This window comes from Stegastes partitus, unplaced genomic scaffold (assembly GCF_000690725.1).
Source record: "Stegastes partitus isolate 25-593 unplaced genomic scaffold, Stegastes_partitus-1.0.2 Scaffold921, whole genome shotgun sequence".
NCBI lineage: Eukaryota > Metazoa > Chordata > Actinopteri > Pomacentridae > Stegastes > Stegastes partitus.
This window is the reverse complement of record NW_007578652.1, coordinates 199,035-212,664: the sequence shown is the minus strand read 5'-3', so window position 1 is coordinate 212,664 and position 13,630 is coordinate 199,035. Positions and strand designations below refer to the sequence as shown.

At 38.6% G+C, this 13,630-nt stretch overlaps 2 protein-coding genes across 3 annotated transcripts; both read right to left on the bottom strand.

Moving 5' to 3' along the window:
• Nucleotides 1-1,594: 1,594 nt before the first annotated feature.
• On the bottom strand, nt 1,595-2,562 carry LOC103366240 (protein S100-P-like). The gene is given in 2 exon segments (XM_008293908.1): nt 1,595-2,051; nt 2,425-2,562. Coding segments are annotated over 2 exon segments (273 nt in total). The 3' UTR covers nt 1,595-1,916.
• A 3,875-nt stretch (nt 2,563-6,437) lies between these two features.
• Nucleotides 6,438-11,771, bottom strand: LOC103366239 (uncharacterized). 2 transcript variants are annotated; one of them, XM_008293906.1, is made up of 5 exons: nt 11,691-11,771; nt 10,825-11,175; nt 10,470-10,583; nt 6,987-7,087; nt 6,438-6,634 (listed from the first exon to the last, which is right to left on the bottom strand). In XM_008293906.1, the coding sequence occupies exons 1-5, from the start codon at nt 11,746-11,748 to the stop codon at nt 6,569-6,571; spliced, it is 690 nt and encodes a 229-aa protein (XP_008292128.1). In that variant the 5' UTR covers nt 11,749-11,771; the 3' UTR covers nt 6,438-6,568. The 2 variants fall into 2 exon arrangements, with proteins under 2 accessions (XP_008292128.1, XP_008292129.1); XM_008293907.1 differs by having other exon boundaries at nt 10,828-11,175.
• Between the last annotated feature and the right edge of the window lie 1,859 nt (nt 11,772-13,630).

Here is a 13,630-nt window from a genome sequence, read left to right as displayed (position 1 = left end):
GGACTGTGCATTCACTGCTGTAGTCCTGACCACGTTTCCTCTAAATGTGCTGGACCCCACCTGAGCTGAACAAGTTTATTTGTTTTTTTATTTACCAAAAAATATGGCCGCCAACATTCAGAAGACTTCTTTTATGTTATATAGATGTGACTGCCGACTAAACTAACTGCATCCTCTATTCACCTGCATCAGAAAATAATTAAAGGTGCTTTAGGAAGCAATAATCACAGCCACTTTCATCCATCCATTATCTATACACCGCTTAAGGACACCCTGGACCGGTCACCAGTCTTTCACAGGGCCACACTTAGAGACAGACAACCAAGCACACTCACATTCACACCTACGGACAATTTAGAATCACCAAGTAACCTCAACATGTTTTTGGACTTGTGGGAGGAAGCCGGAGAACCTGGAGAGAACCCAAGCTGCACAGGAAGAACATGCAAACTCCACGCAGAAAGATCCCTACTGGGACGTGAACCGACGACCTTCTTGCTGTGAGGCAACAGTGCCACCAACTGCGCCACCTTGCAGCCCCCATTTTAAATCCTCTACTGCAAATACTGCTTTTAATTTCTCTTAAATCAGTGTAAATTATTATTGATTTAACATTAACTTGCATGGTAACTGTTCAAACATCAACTTAAATGCATTTAGGCTCCTAAATGTCAATAATCCTGTTTCCTTCTATATTTGTGATCTCATTTTTCATGTGGAGCCATGATGCACACATGCAGATAGGCATTACCCAGGTTAAGTTCCAAAACTGACAATCTAGTGTTCACAGGAAATTTTATAACTGCGGTCATGCATTTATGCACAGATTTATTTATTTTTTTAACTTCTGTGTCAGTTGTCATATCATGCATTCTGCATTTTACTGACTTGATTTTCTACTTTGGGGGCCCTGTATTTTCAAGATAGTCTTTCTATTAGTATTGAAGTTGGAATCACTGAACTTTTAAGTGTACGTACACACTTCCTGCTCTAGTTCAAAACAGCACAGCCTCGTGTGTGTCTGTATGTGGCTGACATCGGTGCGTCAGACACAAAGCCACCGCTCTGACCGCTCGCTTGAGATTTTGCAGATGTCCTCTTCCGCTGCGGCGCATCTGGCAGGACCATTTCTGAGCATCAATGTTTGGCCCGCTTAAGTGATTTCATCACAACGAGGCTGTTTCCACTCACAGACACACTGCTTATCACCAAGCATGAAACAAACTTGTATTGTCACCTGAGAAAAGAGCAAATGCTGCATGTGCTATTTTTGTTGACATTGCGGCTTCGTCCCAGTTAGACAGGAAGTGTAGTGACTGTTCAAATGCAGGCGAGGCTGTTTGACCACCCTTGAAAACATTTTCCATTATACATCATCTTGCACTCTTCATTTTGTACTTTTTCCAGCATGCAAATTATTCAGTCTACTTTGTTTTATGTAATTGCTATACATTGCACTTACTGTACAACATTTTTTTTTTACAATTATGAAATTCTGTCACATTGTGCACATTTTTACTCCTTTTTCTTTATCTCTGTCCTGTTTGTTTTGTAAATGCGCTGTGTTGTCATTAATGGGAAGGGTTTTGAGGAACTGCATTTTATGGAACTTAAACCAGCCTTGGGTTTAAGCTTGATTACTAGATGGCTGTCTGATTTCACAATTTTGAGAGAGTTTCCTAATCCCAAACGGGCGTTTAAATGTGTTCATCCAAAGCAGAACACATAATACAGAAAAGTAGCATGATCTGCAAGTATCTTCTCACAGTATGCAATTTTATATTTAACACTTAATAACCACATACAGGTAGATCCATCTCTTTATCCAGATGTTACAAAAGCACAGCAACTATCAGGATTTCATGTTGTTGCTGCTGCCTTTAGTTTGGTTCCTCTCCAGGGCGTGGTCCTCCTGCTCACTTCCCTGGACAGTTGTCGTGGTAGATGCGAGCCAAATCAGAAACCAGTCTCATAAACTCGGCGAAGTCGACCTCAGAGTCTCCGCTGGAATCCAGACGTTTCAGCAGCCTGTCCACCTCCTCAGGGTTTTGCTTTCAACAGTGCTTTCATGGTGTCAGATCAACACTCGGTATCAAGATCATTTTATTCAAGTAATCTTTTGACAGAGAAATGCCATCGAGAGTGATTACTGATGAGTACAAAATCCACCTTAAAGCGTACAAAAGCTGCAGAATGACAGTTTCATAGATCCAATTATAGGCATGCAACACATAGCAACCACCAAAACCACAGCATGAAGCGAAAGAGGTCTGTTATAGCAAACATTCAATCAAGTATTTAATTGAATCCATTGTTTTTTAGCTCCTCAGGTAGTTAGATTTTTCCCCCACAATGACTCAATATAATTTCCGCAGATTTCACTACCATGTCCAGCAGAGTTATCCCTCTCTGGGGTATACATACTTTAAGCAGTGCATGCAGCTCCTTTTCCAACAAAGTCTTGGCCTCAGCGTTGGATAGTGTGCCCTTTTCTCCGTCACCAGTTGCATAGGTGTCAAAGCTCTTTATCAGGATGGACATAGCAGTCTCTGACTACGTCATGGTTGCTGCTAGACAAGTGGACAACACGACAAAAGAGAAAAACCAAAGAGCAGGAGAGGTGAACGAAGAAAGAGGCGACTCCTTTTATACTGATGTGCAAAATGGGCTGGGACAGGTAAGGCCAGGTAATACTCTCATGTTTGACAGCGGCGTGTGTCAACACATCCTCAAATCGCACGACATCCAAAGTACATATCACCTGAAAGGCCACATACAGCTTTATTCATATCTTTACTGATGTAAGGGGAGGGCTTCACCGCAAAAGCAGCTGATTCTATGATTTGTTTCATTTGATTTAAAAATAAATCCTAATCATTTCATTGTACAAGCTGAAGTATAAACCTTGTAGTGATTGTGATTTGGTGCGTCTTCAGGAAATGAATGCAAATTGTATTTAAACAGTCACTGCATCTACTGTCTTCGATGGTTGTGTGTGCTCCTAGACGGGGCTGTACTTGACCACAAGGGGAAAGTTATGACAAGTCAGCAACTAGTAAAGTACCTGAGTACGTGACTGCGTGATTGAATTCTTTCATTGAGCAGATTTCCTGGAAACATTATAAGAAGGCCCACCTTTTGCATCTACAGTAAATTACTAGACATTGCATTTGGATGTATGAATCTGAATGGAACATTATGGAAGGATTTTCAAAACAACAACAACAACAACAATAGCAACAAAAACAATAATAATAATAATAATAATAATAAAATTTCAATAGCCTAAAAAAGTCAATATAAGCACCTGAGTCATGTTTTAGGATTTTATTTCATGTGCACCATATCGAAGGCAACATGTAGTACCACCTGCTGCACTGATGTGGTAAACTGTATGCAGAGAGATGCATTTTTGCAAGTTGTAGGACCTGTGTGAAAGTGTGAGAAAATTATAGTCAAGTGCATGGTGGTTAACACCATTTGCAGGTCATACCAGTGAGTATACAGCTGTATAGAGGTAAGGGGTGCATACCGAGAGCTTTGCCTGTCCCCATGACTGAGGGAGTGGCTCTCTGTAGCTTTTCTCAGCCAGGTTTCTCCCTATTAAGAAACTACTCTGCAATAGAACAGGCGTTAGTCAGTCTGACACTCCTGTTATGATTGTATACATCTAAACAAATAACACTCATATTTGTTTTGTGCGTTTTAGCACCATGTATTGCAAATGCGCATTATTTAACATACGGGAGGTCAAAGACCCCCCTCCGATGAAAAGTAAGCTTTGTAACAAGTCCATATGGTGTTTCTTTCTCTACTTTTGCTAATATTACAACTTTGTGTGGAACAGTTTAACAGTGTTTGAGGAGAGCTGTAGGTGAGCTGGTGTGCTTGGGCTGCAGCAAACAAGGTAAAGTGAGTGGACTATACAGATACATTCTAGAGGAGGTGTGGAGTTGATTCTAAGTACTTTTAAAGCAGGAAGGCCTTTTTTTTAATGGAAAAATATACTTCTAAATCGCCTAACTCTGAACAATTAACATTTTTTTCAAAGATACATTTTCCCAGACGATATGCATGTATATAACTATATATAACTGTATATATATATATGTAAATGTTTGAATCGCTGTATAGAAAAAGATTAACTGTCAGTTTGAGGTGAGGATATCTGTAAAGTTCATGGTAAACTTGAGTTTATATACGTATATATATGTTCTGCCCAGACTAATGTTTAAATCCAATATTTACGCTGCGACTACGGCAGTTATTAACCAGCTAGCGAAACAGAAAATAAGAAAAGAGTCTTTTTAAAAGGTGCATTAGCTAACATAATCTCACCTAAAACATACATTTTAATCATTTTGATATGAAAACAAACATCCTTTGGTGGCAAAAAAATGATATTTTATACGTAGTTCCTCTATCTAATGTGATAGTAGCTAACAAATCAGCTTAGAGCAGCTACAGCGTCACTGTTTTAGGCTCTTGGGATGCTAGTGCTGCTAGTATTTAGTCTACAGTTGGCTAACGTGTTAGCACCTGACTGAACAGAGTTGTTTAATAAAGCAAAGTAAATCTCTTAACACAGATTTTAATTATACTCCAAATTTTTAGAGGAATGAAGAACATTACTGCCATTCATTTCTCTTAGAGTCTGTATACAACTGCATGTGTGTACTTTTCTAAACTTTCTAAATTTCCCTCTAACTTTGACTGCATTTTGTTGTCACTAGCCTTATGCTCATGGTGCTTTGTCGACAAGGTTTGGAAATTTCTGAAAATTAACACATATTTTGAAATGTTAGTGAAGTTTATATTTAGTCAGAAATTGTATATTTGTCTGTGGCAACTATCAGAGAAATTCAACCACAACAGGAACAAAGATCATAATTACAGATTGACATTTAAAGAGGAAGTGACACCTCATATCACCCAATGTGCAGGAAAATGAAGTAGAATCTAGATTTTTTTTCAAATATTGCTTCTATAGTTGCACTAAAATAACACTTAAGACCTTAGTCGTGATGTCACAAAAGGGAGTGCAGCTAAGCCAGGTCATGTTTAACAACACGAAACATGAATTCTGACAGTAGTTTTGACACTTAGGTCATAAATGTATATGTGGGAAGGATCACACCTTTATCATTCTAAGCCTGCTGGGTGTCAACCAGAAGCTGCTGCTAAAGCTGAGGCTGTGTGCACCACAGAAACCAAATCCACAATCAGTCTCACAAGTTCTGGTTTAAATAATCTAACTGTATCTTCATTCACATAATCATAAATGAATGCAGTACAGTCTATTCACCTGCACAACAGTAGACCAGGAACGAAAGCTAGCTTCACTGTTAGGAAATAAATGCGCACCCTGGCAGGCCCGAGTTGTGCAACCTGAACATACATTAATTCATCATGATGAAAACATTGTGAAATGCAATGCAATCAGCAAACATGATCCACTGTCTACATCAAAACACATCCAAAAAGCCTACTTTTTTAAAATATTGAAATATATGCTGCTGTGTCTATTAAAACAGAAAATCATGCATGCACTTTTCATATGATCATTTATGAGAAATTTTAAGGAACAATTTAGTGAAAAGTTCGACTTCCAAGTTGCAATACATTATACCCCCACACTGATGGCAACAATGCATATTCAGCAAAGAGAGGAAGTGATACATCACAGATCATTTTCCATCTCAAAGCTGTGTCTTACATGTCTTGCAATCTTGATCAGCGTATTAACAATCATATTGAGTTTGTTGTTGTTGAATTCAGATGGTGAGAAACACCAAGCAACAAAGCAGAGAGTTGGAGTGATCGCCACTGAACGATAACAAAGAACCAGTGCAGTGTACCTTGAAGGATATTTGTTGTAATCCTGTAAACGACCTGTGTGTTGTAATTTCATGAGATTTATGTTCACTGACGAATTCTGTCATCGTCAATAGCTACTTGTTGTTTTTCTGTTTAGTCTTCTTCTTACTTAACATAAGGAAAGAAGTCATCCTCACATTGTTGTTTCATCCTTCATGATCAAATCAACATCACTGTGTCATCAGCCCATTTAACATTGAAAATTTGAGATGCGTGAAGATAATGTTAGCAAAATGTGGTCTCTGCAAGATGTATTTACCGTAACAGTCTCAGATTTTAGATCTATCATCAAACGTCTGTCTTCTGTGATGAAGAGACACGCAGTGAGACTTCGACCGCCACAGGCGCGCTTTTCACTTCCTGTCATTGACCTATTGCTGCGACCTGGCAACACCACACTTTCCACCCGGCATCCTTTTAGCGTTCTAACGTCATTGTGAAACCTGCACCTTTCCTGTACAATCAATACCACTCACTTGAGGACCACTGACTTTCTGATGTAGTCAAAACAGAGTCAGGTACATTTCTGACTTTACCCTGATACAAGTGCACTCTACAAATATGGATATGATTTAGTTTATTGAAGAATATAAAGTATTTACAATCATATAAAACTATTTACATCATTCTGTCATGAATGTACGTTATATACATGCTGAAACATAAGAGCAGAAAACGCTGAAGCAGATCCTCATTCACTTTCTTTGGTCTCCACATGCTGAAAGTATTCGACGGATTCGTACACAGGTACCTGACACTGAAAGACAAAGAAATAGGTGCATCAGTGTCGCACGGTTTGTGCTACCCATTACATTTTCTAATCTGCCCAACATCTAACAGAGTTAGGCATGAGCAATATGTGCAATTAGTCAGAAACAGGATGTTGGGTATATTTTTGTTAATAATGTCACAACACAGGAAGTCACAGTGAATTGCAGTCGACTATGTGTTATACTCTGTTAAAGGCTATCTAAGACTGCTCTTTAGTATTTTACAGTACTGTAGGTGTGTGTTCTCTCCACTGAACAGTAGTAGGATGACATCAAAAGCTGTACTTTCCATCTGATTCCTCCTCGCAACACTGAACCCTTGATGCGACGCCTACTCACCCACTGAGAAGAGCCTCTGGAGGAGCTGGTGCTGTGTTTGTCCGGCTCTGCCTCCTCAGAGTCAATGTGGGGAACCTCATAGATCACTCTGAGTGCTTGTACTGAACACATACAGACACATATTCACACGATTAATAGGACTGTTGTACAAAAGGAAATGGTTTTAGAAGGCCATCACAGTCTCTACCACTGAGACTGTCACTAGTTCTATTCATTCTTTTGCTACTACTAATACTCCTTCTTGCATTCTCGAACATCTATCTATACACCCTGCAGGGCCATTGGTTGCCACAAGACAAAGACAGAGAGTTACACCAGGTTTGGACTGAAGTAAGTATTGCATTGTTTCTACTGAAACACTTTTGCCACCACACTGTCTTAGCTTGTATCACATACATCCTGTTTACATAACGCCACTCCTCAATGTTCTCTGCATCTTGTCTGTGGTGTGCCACCAGGTTCAATACTTGGTCCCCTACATTTCTGACTAAAATGATGTCCTGTAATGTTTCAATTCGTGACCCCAACTGTATTAACACCCCCCAGAATTGGATTTGCAGATATGAAGTAAACTGACATACAGTAAATGAAATGGACTGCTCAGATAGAAACTGAGAAACTGTAGCATGTCAACACTTTCTGCAGGGTTCTGATAACCGTCTGCCACATGTACAGGTAACTAAGATTTAACTAGCAGCTGTCCACGCAGCTCATCTGTGAAATGCCGCCGTGAACAATCAGAATGCACTGTGCACAGGGTTAAAAAGCCCAAGTTTCTTTATGCTGAAAGTCATATATGGGAAAAATAAAAACAGAATAAAACTATAAATTAGAGGATTATAGCATGTTTAAGTAAGAGCCCCAAACCATAAAACCTGTCTGGGTTTCAGCTTGTTTTGAAATCATTAAAAGATGATTTCTACCCAAGTCTAGCTCAACTATGCTTAGTTTAAAACTGCTTTGATAAATGCTTTATTTTATATTAAATGCAAATTTATGTTTTCCGCATCCTTATGTCTGCAAAGGGTCCCCATAAAATAAATTAAATCTCTACGAGGGTCCGTGTTGCCAACTTCACATGAAACAAACAGTGCTCAGAACAAATGCTTGTTATGAGGCGAGACTGAGAAGATTCTCCGTCATCCACTTGAAAAATCACTGACTCTGTGCTATAGTCAAGTCTGTAGCTCGCTGCTATGTCCTGTAAAATGTCACAGCTCTACTCTCAGAAATGTCCTCAGGGGCCCTGTGGGTTTTTCTGCGCTTGATATGAAGGGAAATGCCAATTTTAGCACAAACAAAATCGTATGCGCTTCCACTGTCCGCTTTAAAAGTCTGAATCTGTACACAGGTATACGAGAACCATTGATTAGCCTTAACCGAGGGTCCAATAAAACGTACAGAGAACTGTAATCCAATGCTCCAGATGCACTTGTTATTATAGTATTTTAAAGTTCATTGTTGAGATTTGACTTTATTCTTCACGACGCAGGCTGGTGAAAAAGCAGAAAACCCTACAAATGCAATACTGTATGCCACCAATGATATAAGTAAATATATCAGCAATATGCTTATGGCTTGTTTCACGGATAATATAGTTTTCAGAAATAACTTCATATCAGCAGCCTTTAAAGCACAGCAAGGTTTGGCATTTATTAGTTCACTATAGGTCAAAACTGAATTTGTCAGTTCAAACTTAATACCTTGGGACTAACTGCTCTGTTTATAAAAAGATACGTTTGCAGCGCTGTAGCACTAATTTTACCGCCAGAACACCGGTGATTGCTAATTTTCTGTTCGTATAAAGAGTAGCTGTGCGGGCTACAGCTAGATGGTACAACCATAATACTATCTGATGTCCAAACACACTGATGATTATGTATGATTATCATCTTGTAATAATAGTGTCGAAATGTTCTCTTCTTTGCTCCATTGTGGCTATTTTGAGGGTTTTTTTTTTTTTTCGCAACCAATAGTATTTTTTAAGCGTAAATCTGAGTGTTCTAATCTGTTTCTCAACAACCAGTATTCATCGAGCTTTTGAAAGAAACATGAGCCATTTCTGCTTTACAACATATTGCACAACTTGACACAGCAGAATTTCTGAGAAACCGTCTCACACGCAATAAGCTGAAACACGATTGTTTGTGCCCGGTGTCCTAGAATGGCTCCATTTACCCAAATTACACATATATATAATATACTGCCGACCTGTAAGTATTACGTGAATTTTGTTTGTGATATTCAGAGCATTAAAAAATACATTTGATTAATTTTATTATTTTATTTTATTGCATTGTTGATAATCAATAGCAACATCTTTATGTTTCGGTTTCTGTGGATATCCTGTAAACCCCACTATGAACATGTTTTTAGACTTTTTTTCTACCAAAAGACACTGTGGCTTGCTGGTGAGTTCGCTACTTTTTGTCCATTTTTTCCTGGTCAGTAACTACATATATAAAGAAAATAAAGACATCATATAAAGACATTTATTTATTTATTGTTCGATTTATTAATTTAAAAAAAAAAGTGAACAATAAGAGATGAAAAACATCATTTTTTTCTTCTTTCTTTTTTTTTCTTGTCATTGCGTTTAAAAGAGTGAAGCTTATGATAATCCCCCCGCCATGCTTCAATGGTGAAGTGAATTAGTAATTGATAGCACGAATCGCACATGAATATTTGGTCCAATAATTACAGTTCTTTCCTGAATTTGCAAGATTAAACTCAAATGAAAAATGGTGTACAAGCTTTTTTCCGGTTATTTAAAAAATCCTCACAGTTTAAATATAAACAGTGTATATTGTTTATGCTTCGTTTGTTGCCTCCAAATTTGGTCCATGTCTGTCTGTAGACTTCCCTTAGTGCTTAAATAAATAAATTAGAATAATTATCCATTTTTATGCATTCTTGTTTCAAAATCTAATTCTGAAGCAACAAACCATGACAAAAACACTTAAAAAATATTCTCTGACAATTATTAATTAGTATAATATACAGATTTTTTTTAAAGGCTAATGAAAGCATCAAACCTATTTTTTGTATAATTCAATTTGAAGATACAAATTGAACTGCTAGGTGTTACATGGACCTGTAATAGTCTAATTTTACATATGCTCCATGATCTTGACGATCGATAGAAACTCTCTGAAATTTTTAGACACAACCAAAATTTCACAAATTATGTTTTCTGGCCTGAAGAGGAGTTGAGCTCTATTTGTTTATTGTTTTGTTGTTGTTTTTTTTAGTTGTTTATTTGGTTTACACCCTTAAGAATAGTCCCTCTGAAACATTTGATAGTACGCTCTCTGAGTTATACACTTAAATATCATTTTTCAATGCAAACAAAATACTCGTCACCTCAATTTGATTCAACCCAGATGGCCTGGGTTGTGTTTTGTACTTCTTGTGAACCCACCAGTTAACCATCTGGAGCAATCAGTTTCTGAATAATGAATTGCAATAATGTTTATGTTGTACCTCGTTTCCTTCTCAGGTTGCAGAAACAGGCGATGGTGATGAGGAACAGTGGAACCACTACAGCAACAGCAATTATCACAGGGAGCTGACTGTTGGCAGAATCTGAAGATTTACCTAAATGTGAGGAAAAAAATTAACCCAAATATTTCAATGATAATTCAAGTAGTTGCTTTTTTTCTGTCTACACAAAATGTGATTTGTGGGTAAATTAGAATGGATCCCCAAGTCTTTGGGTTCTGATCAGACCAGATCACATTCTGAACACACTTCACTGAAAGTCCCAACTCCTGGAAACCTACTTATTCATCAAACCATTAATGCAACAGTGTTAAGCAACTTTTGTTGTGTTGCCTACCTCCTTTGTCGGCGTAATCACTGCTCTCTAAGTCCATAACTGTGATCAATGTACCATTTCCTTTGGTGGACGCATAGTATGGTATATCCATAAACACTCTGCAGATGTATCTTCCTGATTCATTTCTTCTTATATTTGGAAAATTCAGAATTGAGCAGTTAGTGGCACTTTTCAGAGATCCTTGAGATTTTTTCTGGAAGATTTCATTCTTGATTTCGGTTTCATTCTTCAGCCAGTTTACTCGCACTCTTTCAAACTTCTCCGTCCAGCAGCAGGTGATGTCTACTGTTTGTCCCTCCATGACAGAAACATCCGGAGACTGGATCACAACAAATGTGCCCAATGAAACACCTGCAAAAAGACACACGGTTCAACGTTTTTATGATAAGACATCGCTAATCAGTTGATGATCACGAATCATGATTTCAGATGCTAAACCAGGAGATGAAAATATACACACGCATCTTTTTTGCATTTACACACAATACATTTCTACTATGTGGACACTGATATACTGTAAATGTAATGTAGTTATTTAAGTCGTATACATTTGTCAATTTCTGTTTGTCTTTACAGGTTTAGCAGATCAAAAAACTGAAATCAGCATGATTCAAACCATAAAATATTCTAAATTCAAAATCTTTAGAGCACATATCTAATGAGGAAACTGATCATATTCAAGCGTTCTACATGTTTTACTTGTTTGATCGTTGGAGGTTGACGGCATTCGCCCTCTGACGCCATCAATAAATGCAATGATTTAAAAGTCTTTCGTAATTCAGACATTCTGAGCACAAATTGCAACAAGGTTATACATCAGGGCAACAAATGTGGCATTTAAGTTGAGTTTTTATGTTTCTACTTACTCCAAGATGAGAGTGCACAGAGAGAAGAGAGCAGCAGACTGCTCAGTAGAACCTTCATCTTTCCCCGCTGCTTCAACACTGAAGTCAGCTCATCTCTTACAGCGGCTAAGTCCCACCCATCATCTGTTCTTCAAAGTTCCTTTGTGTTTTGTGCAGAGAAGTGTGAAAAACCACAGCATCTGCAGGCAGCTGGAGATCTGCTGTAGAATCTGTAGCCGAGATTAACTTTTCTCACGATACAATTAGATGACAAAGGTCAATTTAGATTTGATGTAGAAAGACTGATAAAAAAGAAAGAAATACAATAGAAATGGAAAAATAATTAAAATTGTCTTTGCATAGCCTTGTGTTTCAGCTGTTAGGAGACATTTTGGGTCTGACTTTATTTCTGTAGATACAATCTATATAGAAACCAAAGATGTGTATCGTAATGTTATTCTGATGACGTGGGTTTTGTTTGTAGAAAATTGGTGCAGTTCATCTGACAAACTTATTGTTGCTGTGTTCAAATCCAGTGTATTTATAGTACTACCACCAGGGGTCCCCAAAGTATAAACTTTTCAAATTCTCCACAGAGGGGCTGGCACAGACCCCTTTAACCAAACTTTGTGTTGTACTCTCAAAAATTCCAGGGTCACAGGTCAGATGGGTAAAGTGAGTCCTTAAACAGAACAAAAAGAAGGTTAGGTGGGCCGTTACTTGTGTCTGGTTGCTGAAACTGGGCCAGGAAGGAAACCGAGGATACATGGAATTCACATTTGTCTGTCTTGATGTAGAGCTTGTTTTTGAGGAGCTGGTCCAGGACCTAATGTACATGTCAAGTATGTTCCTCAAAGGTCTGGGAGAAGATCAGGACGTCATCTAGATAAACCAAACAAAACCATTTATCGCTTCACAGAGTGCATTATTAATGAGGTTTTGGAAGACCACAAGGGCTGCAGGGTGACGCAGTTGGTAGCACTGTTGCATCGCAGCAAGAAGGTCGCCGGTTCGCGTCCTGGTGGGGGCTTTCTGCGTGGAGTTTGCATGTTCTCCCCATGCAGCGTGGGTTCTCTCTGGGTTCTCCGGCTTCCTCCCACATTAATTGGTGATTCTAAATTGTCCGTAGGTGTGAATGTGAGTGTGCTTGGTTGTCTGTCTCTAAGTGTGGCCCTGTGATAGACTGGTGACCTGTCCAGGGTGTCCCCTGCCTTCGCCCTAAGTCGGCTCCAGCCCCCCCGCGACCCTAGTGAGGATTAAGCGGTGTGTAGATAATGGATGGATTTTATTGTTGGATGCTGTTTGTGAGTGTTAAAACCTGCAGTTCCTCAAATGGCCACTTGGGGCAGCTTCCAAAAGCGAGTCAATCCTCAAAGGCCATCATGTCAAAATGTCAAACTCTGGAGATTAATACACATTAGGTGCTTTAGAGAGTAGTTCCAACAGCAGGACTAGGTTTAGGAGATAAATAACGTAATGAATAAAATGTCACACGGTGAAACTGTGGAGCTCTATAACACAAGGGGATGAAGTATGTCAGGCTTTGAACAGAAATGCAGCACTTTTTGATATGTGTACAAACATTTGTGTATTTCTTCACTACAATCTGCCTTTTTTGTCTCACTTGCGTGTCTCTTAGTCATATTGTCTGAGTTCAGTTCCAAGTCACTGTGTAATGCTGAAAGGAAGGAAGTCACAGTTTGGTATTTCACACTTACTGTGTGCTACATCTGCATTGGGCATCACACCTCTGCATGTGGGAAAAACAAATGACAAAGATATGTTCAGTTTATATCCGACTTCAAGGTATTTATTGATATTTTAGTACAACGCAATGATCTCATGTGTGTCTATTCTCTACCTGAGCTCCAGCGACTTGTTCTCTGTCCAGAAACGCCAACTTAAAGGTGTCATTCTCTGCCCAAAATGTGGCAGATTTAGATAAATGTTAAGATAAAAAC